The 14,487-nt window shown below is 39.4% G+C and overlaps 1 protein-coding gene across 5 annotated transcripts in view; it reads right to left on the bottom strand.

Moving 5' to 3' along the window:
• Positions 1-2,387: 2,387 nt before the first annotated feature.
• The window catches only part of LOC146453653 (uncharacterized), a 101,300-nt gene continuing 89,200 nt past the window's right edge, over positions 2,388-14,487 (bottom strand). For all 5 annotated transcript variants that reach the window (XM_085096249.1, XM_085096252.1, XM_085096253.1 and 2 more), the window contains 9 exons: positions 14,187-14,404; positions 12,995-13,217; positions 12,002-12,258; positions 9,940-10,102; positions 6,950-9,189; positions 6,794-6,839; positions 6,094-6,336; positions 4,875-4,952; positions 2,388-3,688 (listed from right to left, as the gene is read on the bottom strand). In XM_085096249.1, the coding sequence (XP_084952375.1) occupies positions 3,495-3,688; positions 4,875-4,952; positions 6,094-6,336; positions 6,794-6,839; positions 6,950-9,189; positions 9,940-10,102; positions 12,002-12,258; positions 12,995-13,217; positions 14,187-14,404 (3,662 nt within the window). In that variant the 3' untranslated portion in view covers positions 2,388-3,494. The remainder of the gene's footprint in view (positions 3,689-4,874; positions 4,953-6,093; positions 6,337-6,793; positions 6,840-6,949; positions 9,190-9,939; positions 10,103-12,001; positions 12,259-12,994; positions 13,218-14,186; positions 14,405-14,487) is intronic.

Genomic DNA, 14,487 nt, shown 5'->3' with positions numbered 1-14,487 from the left:
ATGAATTGACAAAGACACAAAAATCAACAAAAAGCTTTCTAAAAAAACATTTTATTGAAATAAACGATGCACTTGCTATTAGAGGCAAAAAACTTTCAGTTTTTATGCGTGCGTGGAAACACGCACGTAAAATTTGAAGGCACTCCTTGTTTGTTCAAAGCGATCACTCGCAGTAATTTCGGGCACGTTTGCGATGAAAATTACAGAAGTTACAGAATTCTGGTTCAAATCATCACTTAAACTATTTGTAAAAAGCAAATCAACATCGAAAAACGTCATTTACCGTATTGTCGCCATTTTCCTGATCCGCAAATACAATCGCTTAGATCTCGGTCAGTCGAGGATTAGCGTCGGCTTTCGATAGTATTCCATTTGGTATTCCTGTGGCATTTACACTCTTACACTCTTTCACTCTTTCACTCAACCCGAAGACATAGTGTCTACGCTTCTCTCGAAGCCGTAGACACAAAAATCAGGACCCAAGAAAGCCTGGTTACTAGATGTTGCCGAATAAGGTCTCAGGAGGGGTGTGTCGGGCTGCCGGGGTTGGGGGTAGGAAAATCCAAGCTTAAACATTTTTTAAAGGATTTTTATACACGATTTTTACATCTTTAAGATGTAAAAATCGTGTATAAAGGACATGAAACTTTCCAGCCTTTTTTTCGAGTCCACTCTGAATGGCCATCACTTGTACTATCGTGTTGGTGAAAGTGTGATAATATATTAGGATACGCACATTCCGTGGCTTTCAGTTCTCTCGTCTACGAAAAATGTGCAAATGTTAAGCCTAAAATAAAATCCGCACGTGCTTCTATTTTCTAGCAAAAAGAATGCAAATAAGCTTATGTTTAAGTCAAACGTTTCCTAAAAAGCTGTTGGGTTTTTAGCTTGGCTCCCAGTTAAGAAATAAGCGCAAGCATAAGCATAAGAAAAATGTTGTGGGAACGACATGAAATAAGCTTGAGTTAAGCATTAGCATAAGCGCAAGAAAAAGAAACTTTTTCCATGCCCTGTGCTTGTGGTTATCTCACGCTTTTGCCTATTTCACAAGTGGGAACCGGCGTGAGGTAAGCACAAGCACAAGCAAGATGATTAAGCCATCTTGAATCAGTTCCCAGATCTCCTCCTCCTCCTCCTCCAGCGCTTGTGTATGCTTTATTTCTTGACATTTAGGAACGTCCAAAGTTTATGCTTGTACTTATGCTTGTGCTTATCTCACAAGTGGGAACCAGGCTTTACCGTTCATGGTTTATACCTTTTACCTGACAACGTTTCTTCAATCGAGTGTATAATGAATGATGTGGTGCCTTTCATCTGAACTGTGGCGGCATGAGACACTACTATAATAGGCAGTGATTGGTATTAGCCAGTCTCACTAGCGGAGGGGTTGAAGAATTTAATGCATTTCCTTGTTCGTTGCCTTTGTCTTGTGGAAGTTTATGCAGACTGCCATCCAGGTTTTACCAGTTTTTGTTTAAGATAGCCCCACGGCCTGTCTTTAGACATCCACAACAATGAATTGAATAGAAAAAACTATTTCGTTTTTAATTTGGTTTTTTGCTACTCGAATGTCAAAAGTAAATGGAATGGAAATAGAACCGTAAAACTAAAGTTTTTCTGGCAGGTGCAACAACCTTGCTGAGTAAACAACACGGCGAATACAATATTTGACGCTTGCTCTCAGCAAGCATGGGTGAAACGAATTAAAATAAATGCGCCTTGCCAGTTTCTAATGTGGTGAAGGAGATACCATAACTGTTGTCCCCCACCCCCTCCTCCCCAGTTCTTTTACCAGCAAAAAAGTGTTGATTTTGGCGAAATACGTCCAGCAAAAATGGTAAGTGGTTAGTGACAAGAGTTAAAAAAGGAAAAGAGAACAACCTTAGAGGATAGAAGACGACAGTGGAGTCTCTCTAATGTGCCCTATTCCATTGCTCGAAGATCCTAGAAGGTGAAACAACTTTTCGTTTGGTTACATGCAGAAATAATGCGGAAAGAAATGAAAAAAAAAAAGTAACCTTGGCCTTTAGCAGCTGAGCGCGCGGCCGTCACCACGTTATTTTATTTATTTATTTATTTTGGTCCCTAGTATTAGGGCCTTATCTCCTTACTGCTGATCGGAAATAATTCTATCGTAGTCTATCGGAATAATTCGCAAATCTAAATTCTACTTGTCGACAAAATCTCTACGAACATTATATTTTTCACTAGTCTACCCATACTTTTTTTACTGCAACTTAATTTGGGCTCCACTTACAATTCTAACCTTGTTCGTCTTGAAATTCTCAGAAACGAGTGGTGAGAACTATAGCTAAAACCCATTTCTATGCACATACTGATCCAATCTTTAGAAAACTTGGTATTGTAAAATTTTTATGACATACACCTATTTCAATTAGGTTTATTCATGTACTCTTACCAAAACCGTACCCTTCCTTTAAAATTTGACAGTAAATTTACCTTACAGAAAGAAATTCATTCGTATCATACAAGAAACTCTCATTTATATCGTTTGCCTCTTTGTCGAACTAACATCAAACAATTTTCCGTTTTTTACCAAGGACGTAAATTTTACAACTCTTTGTGTACCGAAATCGTCAACTCGTCCTCCTCTATCTCCTTTAAGAAAGCACTTAAGGCGTTTTTCTGTAATAAGTATTAGTAGTTTTCTGCCAAATGTGTTTAAGTATTAACTTTTCTTGTAGGTTTTCTTTTCGTAATATATCCTTCCATTTGACATTGTAATTGTATGAAATTGTAATTGTATCCGTCGTCGTGTTCGTATCTTCTTTCTTGATTTCATCTTGCAAAATAATAACTGAGAAGACCTAATTAATATAAGCTTCTTAGTTTCCTTTAGGTCTCCTCGCCATTGTTACATCTGTTTTTCTATCCTTTTTTTTTGTGTTTACATTATATTTGTGGTGTGGCAAAATAAATAAACTAAACTAAACTAACTAGCGATCGAAGGTACTTTAGATGACGCTGAAAAGATCCTAGCACTAGGGCTAAGTACAACTTTTTGCATGTAAACTGAATACAGAAAACATATCGCCCAAGATGATCCGCCTTCTAGGATCTTCCTAGTGCTAGAAAGATCCTCCATGTAAACAACCCCTTAAACAACGAAGTTGCCTACGTCTGCGACTTTATTAATACTAATGTAAAACCTACTATAAAAACAACAAAGAGTAAGTTACATTTATCGCTAATGCCTGTTATGTGAACTTCAGTGAAATACTGATTCGGCCCCTATCATGAGAATGGCCCTCTTAAAAATCTCTGAAGGACGGCTTAGAATGCCCTCAAAAGCTAATTCCAATCAATTTTTTCTTCGTTTTTTTTTTGTTTTTCTTTTACAGGTAATCGGTTATTACTGGTGCACCACAACTGATTACTTAAAAAAGGAAAAAAAAAGGTCGTAAAGATCTCTGATAGCTAGGTAACGTTCACTGGCGATACAACCCAGTAACTCCTCAGCTAGTTTTTTTTTTTTACAGGTGATTGGCTATTACTTGTAGACCACAATCACATAACAAGTCGTACAGATCTCCTACACTTAGGTAACGTTCACTTGCAATACAACCCAAAAACTCCTCAGCTGGGTTTTTAGAGCGTTTGTCAAGGAATAGAATCTGGTCTTGATTGAAACCAAGCTTCTCTGCAACAAGCTTCCACTCATCTCTACCTGCGAAACAAAAATGCGTAGTTCAATTGAGTACCAAGTTCTAAAAAGTATATATGCAACTAGTCCAAAAGAAGTTCTAGTTCCAACAATAGTACTCATGTTCACTTGTACTTAAGCAAATGGCGCCGAAAGGACATTCTCTGTAAAAACTGGTCATTTTGAAATCATACCACCCAAAAGGGACAAAAGAAGTAATTGAACTTGATAACTACTCGGCGTTTAACTGCCGCAAGAAACCAATACGAGGCTGTCTTTGTCCGTTTAAATAGTGCTCTTAAAGAGATGTAGTAACTAAATGCATAGCTTCTTTTTTTCTGTGCACAATTTCGTGACCGTCTGATTTTTCCTCTGGAAAAAGAAGAGGAGGTAGGAGGGAGAAGTTAGGGAGAGGAATAGTTCACCCCACTGCCTGATCCGTTTTTGTTTTTTAATAATACGGAAATTCTCGTGATGATGGCAGCCTTTTAATGAATGTGATTCTGTCTCAGTGCTGCCCGGAAGACTTATAATGTCCGCCATTTTATTTGAATAGATTGCAGGTTCATCAACATCACGTCCTATTAAATAGCTGTAAAAAAGCGTGCTATATATAAGCCCAGCTAGGGGTTTGACGTTAACGCCTTATAGCACGATCATCTGAACCAAGAAGAGCTGCTCAATGTTGTTAGTTTATTGGCTTGTTCTCCTGTCACTGGCAATCATAATGAGGACCACTTCAGCTATCCTCAGGTTGTTGGGTCGGGGCTCGTGTGGTGTGAGTGCGTATATGACTTACAAGGCGTATTGTTAGCTCGAAAAGTTCTTAGACAGAGTGGACATGGAATGTCTGCCGCATTTGGGAGGGTGCTGCTGGCACGAGCTTTTCCTGCCTGTGCCTCATGTACTGTCACAGTTGCTGCTTCACAATGTTATAAGGCCTGTTTAAACAATGGTGGGTGGTTCGGTGTCCCAAAATTTGAGCCCACAATACCTAAGGCTCCTTACTCTAAAACCATACAAAGTAAATTAACCAGGTGCAGGCTTCTTGAGTCTTTCATTAATGTTCCATTGTAACGAATAATCGAAACGTATAACTATTTCCGTTGGCTACAACAGTTCTCTAAATTAATCTTCTTATGGGTTGAACGTCTTGCAACTAAGACAGTCATAATGCAAGTGCGTATATTTATTAGTAGCTAACTCTTACCAGACAAAGCGATGGTTAGATTTCTTCTATGACAAAAAGGGATCCTTCCAACATCGAGATCTTCAGGCAAAAGTGGACCTGTGGATTAGATATACAGGCACAAATTAACTGCTGAGTAAAAAGTTCCATGAACGTAAATTTTAAATCGTTAAAAACAGCTGACAACATACATAGGAATTTAAGAATAATTTAAAAAAATGTGCTAGAGAACTTAAAATCACCGCTTTTTGTTTAACAAAAAGCTTTTGTTGAATCGAAACAATCCACGAACATTACTACTAGCTTAAGGTTATTGCACTGAATTACATTGTAAATCTATATCAAGCATGATTTGTTGCATCATTAATCATTGTCAGAGTGGAGGTCTCATTAGGAGTGTGTATTACACATATAAATTTAACAGATCCGGTAAACCAAAAGTGTTTGTTTTAACTCGAGAAGTCTAATAAAACAATCAAACAAACAAAAAAGTAACAAAAAGTTTAGATGAAAAGAAAGTTGTCGCCCTCGCCGCATATGAAACCAATCCATTAAATTTTATCTTAAGGACGGTGCCTACTATTGTTACTGCGCATACGTTCTGCGCATCTCGAGATAGTCCGGTTTCCTATGGGTAGTGCGCACTAATACAAGGATATTTTTGCGCGGTTTAAAACTATGCAGAGAAAGCAGAACTTATTAAATGCTTTTGGTATCTCAAAAGAAAATTAGGGGTAACCATGCATTTTTCAGAGATAATTAGGCTTCAATTTAGGAAAAAATCCCATACATTGCTTTATATTTTGGCGTTTTTTAGAGATATTATTGCTTAATTATCTCTAAAAAATGCGTGGTTACCCCCAATTTTCTTTTTGGATTCCAATAGGCCTTGCTGAGATCTGCTTTTCCCGCATAGTCATAAACCGCACAAAAATACTTCGGTATTAGTAGGCACCGTCCTTAACACGGCACATATCTCCTCGTTGCGTTAGAGTTACCCTTTGATAGAGTGAAGCGCGAACGAATTCAAAAGACGCCATAATGATCTTCCTTCACAGTCTAGAAGGGAAATCCGTCGATAAAATCATTTTTTGCGTTTGCATCTTTAGAGCAAGAACATTCGATTTAATCTTCTTTCAAGGCTTCGGACTTTTAAGTTTACTTTTCCTTGGAAACATTGTAAGTTACGAAAATGGAAATAATTAACATACTTTTTAAAGTTCCGTTTTAATTTACTAACCAGAAGTCCCAGCGGGTGTAATTTCCCTCAAATGTTTGACCACGTCTAGCCGGTCTGAACATTTAGCCTTTTTTGCCAAGCAGCGGATTTTTTTCTTGGTGTCAGGATCTGGCTGTGCTAAAGAGGCCCCATCCAGTTGAAAACTCTCGTTTAATAGACGCGCAATCTGTTTCGAATCACAAGACTGGGACTTGAGAGATTCCAAAACCCTACCAGGGAGAGCAAGAGCTTTTTCTTCATTTCCTAGAAATCGAGTTTAAACAGTTTTAGTAAAGAGCTGTGCTGGAGTTATGTTTTCTCGAAAAAGGATGAGGCAATTTTGTATTGTGATGCATTAGAAGTGCGGGTTGCACAATGTTAGTGACGGCATATACCAAAACAAAGTGTTTAGTAATCGTTCCCATTATGCTAGTTATACTTACGGTTCGTTGTTCCATCAATGCATTTTATACTTAACGTTTGCTTGTTTAACTTGTTTCGTCTATTGATGCCTCTCAGAGTAGCTTTACTCATAATACTTCAATCAATGCGTTTTTCTTTCACACAAAATGGGAGCAGCTTCCTCTAAGTAAGAAGCATTTTGTCATCGTTGACTCAAATTTTGAAGTTCTTAGATATAAGTTACTTAATATTCGAGGTTAAGCTGTGGTGTAACACAATGAAGCAATATTTTAATGAAAATGCTAATCCAACAACTTACCTTCATCTAGAGATAAACGTTCCTTGTCCACTTCACCATGTGCTATCTATGATAAGGAAATAAAAAAATGTAACGGTTATATTTACGACATGCAAAGAGACCATATCACACCCAAAGGTTCATTTCTCCTTGTTAAATTAGTGTAATGATATTTACCTGATCTCCTGCAGGGGAATACCAGGGCAGAAATTGTTTGACGTCCACTGTGACTTTTTGAGCAGACGCAAACTTGGGACAAATAATGGTCTGCTTCGCTCTGCACAACTCCGACAATGACCAGAAGTGAAGACATTGCTCCTTTTTGCATCCCTCTTTTTCATGGGAAAGGCAAGCATCAATTGTACCATCGGGACAGCAGACTGGACAGAGAACACTCATTTCACTTTTTATGTTCCTCAGCCAGAAAAACTCACTGCGCATACGCTGAAGCATCAAACCCACCTGCCTGCGAACAACACTAGCACAGGTGAACAACTCGGCGTCATGGTGGTCTTCCGTGTGGATTACAACTTCAATGGTCAAAGTGTTGCATGCGAAGATCACAGAACCGGCCTCGTTTCCAGACGTGAGAAATCTTGCAAAATTCTGAAACAACTGAGGTTTTATTGGCCTCAAAAATGCTTCCTTCCCCCACTGATAGAACTGGAGGACAAATCGATGAAAGAAGCCTGGAGGGACTTGAGCAGTTTCAAATGTTATAAACAGAGGGGGTGTTTTTGCGGACGCGACAAGACTGATAATCTTGCTTGATGGATGTGTTTTCAACATTGATGGTACCAGGTAACTCCCTGATGTTTCCAATGGCCACGGGCACAGCAAGCTAAATTTCTGCATGATTCTGACAAGGCTGTCACAGGATTCTTTGTTGTCATACAATGTCCCCCACACATGTGATAAAAGTTCTTGATCCAAGATTCCTTCCCTCTCAAGCTTATTCCATAGCTCTACGAATCTCTTTTCACTACGGCTATATGGCCTCACAGTTATCACATTTTTAAACACATCAACCAACCACTGTGGATCTAAGACTACCAATTTATTCAAATCTGGAGAGTCGTCAAAATGAATCAAGCGTCGCAGGTCATGCAGATAGTTGATCAATGTTTCGAACTCTTCCTCTTTGTCAATGTTGCAGGCTTGTGATGCAATGTACTTTGCGCTCTCCAAAGAAATGAATGTTCGCCCTTTTTCTTTCACTGCCTTGAGGGCCTGATCAAATTTCAACCATTTGATTGGAATGAATGCGGTGATGTGTGGCAGCTCTTTAGTAACGGCAAGCACTTCTTCTCGCAAACGCTCCACCTCTGAACACTCAGAATCAGTACCTGATTTTGTGTTATCAACAACGAACACGTCATACAAATGGGCGCCGTATGGCTTGTCCATTAGACAACCAAGAATCTCCTGAGCTAGTTCACTTGGATCGCGATCGTCATAAGGTGTATCGGCATGAGTGCATACCAAGAAAACCAAAGGAAGCTTATCTGGAAGTTGCTCTGATTTAGGACATCCATCTACATTATCATTATGACTAGTGGCCAGACAAGTCACAGACATCATCCAGAAATCAAGATAATCTAAATTGGTTTTCAGGTTAAAGCTGTCTTGAAATTTCTTGCGTACTCCTTGTTTCACCAGTGGCTTGGCCGTGTCATGTGGATTTAAGCTGAGGTCGTAAACCAAACAGTAGATTGCCTGTGCTGTTAGAAAGAGGGGATGTGTCACATAGTAAACTGACTGTCCAGCAAAGTCCCACAAAGTTGAATAAACGTCTTCCCTGTTATCCTCCCAACCCCCATGAAGCAGGGTTTCAGTAACCATGGCCACCTCTTCTGGAACGCAAGGAGTGAGACTGTCAAAGTCGTCCTCTTGATTCTGTTTTAATGGATCAGGTGATTCTTGTGGTCCATCTCCGTTGGACAGGGCCGGTGGTTCGCTAGATATTTCAATCTTCTCGACATCACTTAGTTGCTCAGTTGATCTTGGTTCGCTTGGTATTTCTGTGATTTCAGAATCCACAGTACTTTCATTTCCTTCTGTATCAGCTTCAACCTGGGCGCTGTTTCTCCTTTCCTTCAAGTTATTGACAATCCACATTGCTGTGTGATAATCAAAGGAATTGGCTTCTTCAGCATTCTGGTCGTTTTCGGTCGTCCCTGTTCTCCACGTCTCAGTGGTCACCTTGAAAAGAGAAGGATCAACCTCTATGCCCACAGTACTGTCTTCCTCTGGATCAAAGCAAATCCCTTTCAACGATTTCTTTAAACTTGTCTTTCCTGCACGGTCTTGTCCAATAAGCATTATTGGAACCCTCTTGACGGACGTTCTTCCTTCAGCAAGGGCCTGGTTATAGGCTTCCAAAGCGGCAGGGCCACGGGCAAGAATTTCAGGAGGAACTGGAATATAAAACAACGAAAGGATAAATATTCTCTTGCTAAGCCGTTATATTTAGAACTCTCGATGATCGAACATTTACCATGTTTGCATCCCCTGAAGTTGCAGAAAAGTTAAACTCCCCTTCGACCCCTCTTTAGAGTTAAAGTTGTCCTTTCTGGACAAGAAAACCTTGTTTAGGTGGGTGGCACCACCTTCTAGTACTCACTCAGTACCAAAATTTGACGGAGCAATAACACCACTCTTCATCAGTTTATTATACCAAAAAATTATTTCAAACAAATAACTAATTATTGGTGAGAAAGTTATAGTTGTATTTCTTTTACTTCAGAGATTTCCATAGCAACAATATAAGCCGTTGAAAACAGCCCTTAATTTAGTTTTAAGTGATTGTAACTCCGGAAACAAGCTCGTTGACCCAGATCTTTTTACTTTCAAAATGTCAGCCACACCATGTCACGCGTCGTGTCTATAACAGTTAGCATAAAAGCATACGCGACAATGCTGAAGTGTAGTCTGGGAAATACCCAATAGATTTCACTAGAAGCTCAGAATCCATAATGCCTCGACCGTACAGCGAAGACTTGAGATGGCGGGCAATATGGATTCGAAGCTTTTGAAATTTATTAGGTATTTCCCAGACTACCTTTCGGCATTGTCGCGTACACTTTCACGCTTTTTTTGGACAACCTTTGTTAAAACAGCTGTATTCATGGAATTCAAATAAAATTACTCGTGGATTTTTTTCTTACTTGTTCCTGTTGATCCATTCCCATGCATCTCACTGACGACTAACCCTTGGACTTCCCTAACAAACGTTAGAAATTCTGGTATCTTTCTCACTATGGCCTCTGGTTCCCAAACTCCACTGCTAAGTAACCTGTCCCACTCTTCGCAGTGCAAGTGGAGATCAGTCTACGGAGACAATGAAACGCAGAGTTTAATTTTTTACAGTTAGCTGTTCAAATATTTATCTCGCAAGCGTTCTGTAACATAATTTCAGCGATTAGTACATGGATGGACGAAAATGAGTAGAACAGATGAAACCGCTCGTCAGCCGGTTATCGTCGATCAATCAATCAATCAATCAATTAATCAATCAATCAAGATCTTTATTTCAACACGATAAGAGAAATCAGCAGAGCTGGTGGAATCGTGCATAAGACAAATGAGAATTACTAAAACAATAAAAATTACTAAAAACGTATATACAAATTACAATTAAGAATCACCCTAAACACATCTAAAAATCTTCAGAAATCTTATAATCTATCAAAAATATGTGTAACTAGTATCTTTGTTTTTGATCGTGAAAGTGATCAGCCCAGTATCAACGTCCTTGAGAAATATCAGATACTCCCATCATTCCATTATGACACATACGGTACCTAGACATGTATGCTTAGTTTGGCCTGTAGATAACAAATCAATCAACGTGGACACCATTGGAGAAGAGTGTTGTATGCATCTTTCGTCGGTTCCCTTAAAATATACATGTCATATTTGTTGGTGTAAATACTGTTCCACAAAAAGCAGGATTATACAATGTACTTGTGCTGCTCTTAAATGCATAATCCTTGGCGTGAGTCAAACGCCCTGAGCTGCGTTGCACGAACCCGGCGATCCTTGTTACATTTTTATTTTAGCCAAACTTCTACACTGGTTAAACATTATCGAATGCAACAAAAAAATAGCAAACCGCGTTTTCGACTCAAGGCTTTTGCAGAAAAATTATGCGTTTCGGTTGGTTCATATGAAGTTCGACGTTTGACCCAGTCAATCTGTATGTAATTAGTCGTTATTGGATACAGATCAACCTGAAAGATTTCTTTCGAGTTGAAGTTCTTCGGAAATCGGTTCCGGCTGTTAAACGAAGTGGATAAAGGGAAGGCGTTATGTCCCTAAGCCCCCACACTCCCTACCCATTCCCATTCTTTCTAAGAAAATAAAGCCCGGAGGATCGCAGTTTATGAAATTCCGACCCCTACTTTTTGACTCCTGGCCACCGAATCTCGAATTGTGTTTTGCTTCGACCCAGAAGACTTCCACCACGTGTGACTAATAAGTGCACACGCTTAAAGAAATAGGTATACACCGGAACGGTACTTAGCGTGACTTCGTTCAATTCATTGCGTTAAAGAGTGTGTTTGTCGGCTTTATCAGTTTCGCATGGAGATCCATTTATGATATTTCGTGTTTCAACTCTGTGTTGGTATAAAAAAAAACATCACCGTTCTCTGCACACGCTTAAAAAAAAAAACGGGTCATTAATGCAAGTGTAACCTGGTTGTTTACAGTGGTTATGGTCAGCTGTTGTGGTGTGGATTTGTTGAGATTCTTGCTATTTTGGCGGTTTATTTCTTTGTCACTCGGATCATTCAGACAATGTCAGTCCACGAAAACAAGACTCTTCTCCCTTAAGAACGAGGTAAACATGCATACAGCATTTGTTTCGGCTTTAGTCTGGGTTTGTTCTCCGCTTTCTATGGCCCGTATGTACGGCCTAACTATCACTTTTAAGATCTCTAGTAAAGACAATACGGATCATCAAAGTGTCACAAGCCCCGACCGTTTAGGAGACGAAGATCATTAACAGACCGTCAGCTGACCGAATTTTCCTTTTACAGTCTACACACCGTACACATCGAAACACTTTCATTGGCCATGACGTTCAAAAAGATACATATCGTTTTTCCCTGCCTTTACAGATCGAAAGTCTGTAAAGTTGTCTTAACTTATCAGTTTGTGTTTACTGATCCACCACAAAAAGTTGCCTAAACTCTTTTTTCTTTGTAAGCTGTAAAGTTCACTTACTGATTCCCTGTATTCCTCTTTCCCTATGACGTTGCACCATGTGTGTTCCCTCGAGAGGATAACGGCAAACCCTGAATCAGTGGTGAAGAGGGTTCGTTTAGACAACCTCCTATGGGTTAAATGAAATCCCTTGGGTAGATCCTCTGGAAGATGTAGTCCAAATCCATCTTTGTCAGTCAAAGTTAGTCGAGATAGGTATGCTAATAAGGGCTGTCGCACTTGCTCATCTGGTACGTAGTCTGAGGCCAGGCCGCTTTCTGTGGCAAGATATAGAACGGATCAGGATTTACTGCACTGAACTTTAACTGACCAATTAAACTTCAGTGAATAAACTTCAACTGTGCTTAGAAAAATCCCGTTGATAGGCTACTACGCAACTAAATCGGGCTTGAAAGCTCACCCTGACAAACTTAAGGTGCGTGCCATAACTTGAAATGCCACGCCCTGCAGACATGACAGATGTAACGTTTATTGCACTTCAATAGTACCATTCAGGGAGCCAATTCTTCTACTTTTTTCTCAGGCCGGATTCTTCTAGTTCTTGGTGACTACTTCAGTAACTTCATTAAGGTTGATTTCTTCTCTACTGAAACCTCCAAGGCTGTCATTAGAAGTCTGATGGCCATGTTAAGCCGATATGCGTTGCCGGGCTCCGTTATCACTGATCAGAATGGACCGTGCTTTGCGTCATCAGAGTTCGTAAAGTTTGCCAGTGTGTGGAATTTTCAACGTTCTACTTCGATTCCCTGTATACCTCAGTATACATAGCCAACAGTAGCTCATAAATAAATCATTTTTTTGCGCAAAGAAAGAGCACGTTCCCCAGAACAGTTTTAGCATACACAAACTGGTCACTTTCAAAAGACCTAAACCATATTGAAAGACAGAACATCAAAATAGAAGTATTTTTCTTAAATAATCCTCGTTATGTACCTCGGCATAAATTACTGTGATGGCTACAAAGGAAAACAAGTTAAGGAAAGGAAATCTTACCTGCTCGCCCACGAATGGTCAATCTTGTGCAATCATATTTGCAACCAGGGAACAAAATGTCAGCTTGTAAATATCTCCGAGATTTAAGAACCAGCCATCCTCGACAACGTGATCGTGTTGCTTCGTTTTCAAAATGAATTTCCTCCAAGACATTCTTTACGTCACTAAAAGGGATTTCAATATCCTCCAATCTCTCTACAACGTTCTCGTCTGCAACCCACACCTAATTAAGAAAAAGAATTAAAATAAAGTAATAAATAGAAAATAATAAATTCGCTAGTTAGTTTTGTAATGCCGTCATTGCAAAGATGAATACCATACTAGGAGCTAACGAAAGGAACGTGGATGTTTAAAGTTGTTCTTATCAATGTGCCATGGTTGTTTTCTGTACCATTTAGAATCTTCCAGTTTTACACTGAAAGAGCCGCTTATCATAATCAAAAAGAGTCATTACAGTCCAATCTGTATTAAGTAGGACCGTATTAAGCGGTCATCCTCTATTAAGAGGTCATTTGTCAAAGTCCCAAAAACTATACTTCCCTTTAAATTACTGTAATTTTGGCCTCTATTGAGCGGTCGCGGTCACCCTTTACTACGTTCCGTTGTCTTGACCACTAAAAAATGGTAAAGAAAAGCGTGCCAGGAAATTGAATTTCTTACGACCTACAATACTGTCTGTAGGATCTTAGCATTGATGTTTTATTAGTCCACGTTCTCCTTATCACACCAATTTGTCGTTGCAGTTTCTCAATTGAGTAAGTGACCTTGTGAGCGCTTTGGTGCATAAACTGCACATTTTAATGTATATTTTAACTTAAAAGTTACCACTAAAATGTGACATGAAATGGCGTTTTACTGTATATGACATGAATTCTGCATGTGCAACCTGTATTAAGCGGTTAAGGCTGGTTTCCATATGATCGCAGATCGCAATAAGGTCTGCGATCGTCTGCGATCCTGCGATCGTGATCGCAGGATCGCAAACGATCGCAGACCTTATTGCGATCTGCGGTCATATGGAAACCAGCCTTTACTTAGCCATTGCACGAGGGTTACCGCTTGATACAGCTTCGACTGTGCATAAATGTGACAATGAACACAAAGAATGAGGAAACAACTTGAAGAAGCAAATGTTGGAAGTTTCAAGGACGAGTTTAAAGTTAACAAGAAATGAAATTCTTCATATAATTACCTTACATCGTAATTGATGATGGGATGGCGTGAGATATGTTAAATCATATCTTGCTATATATGGATTATTCTCAGGAGTCTCGTAATTATTTTCTTTAAACATTCTCTCGTCGAGGTCAACTCCTTCTCTAAAAGCCGTTTTCCAGTTATGTTCCTTATCTGATAATTGAAGTTTATCCGTTGCCTCATCGACGGCCCATTCTGCCTCAATGACATTCTCTAGGAAAGATCGATGACACAATCTTATCTATTTTTTAATCAGGAGTACGAGCTTATTCCTTCTTACTCAGAGGTAATGACAA

The sequence above is a fragment of the Pavona decussata genome, unplaced genomic scaffold (assembly GCF_977016875.1).
Source record: "Pavona decussata unplaced genomic scaffold, jaPavDecu1.1 SCAFFOLD_324, whole genome shotgun sequence".
NCBI classification, from domain to species: domain Eukaryota; kingdom Metazoa; phylum Cnidaria; class Anthozoa; order Scleractinia; family Agariciidae; genus Pavona; species Pavona decussata.
This window is presented reverse-complemented; position numbering and strand designations above follow the sequence as displayed.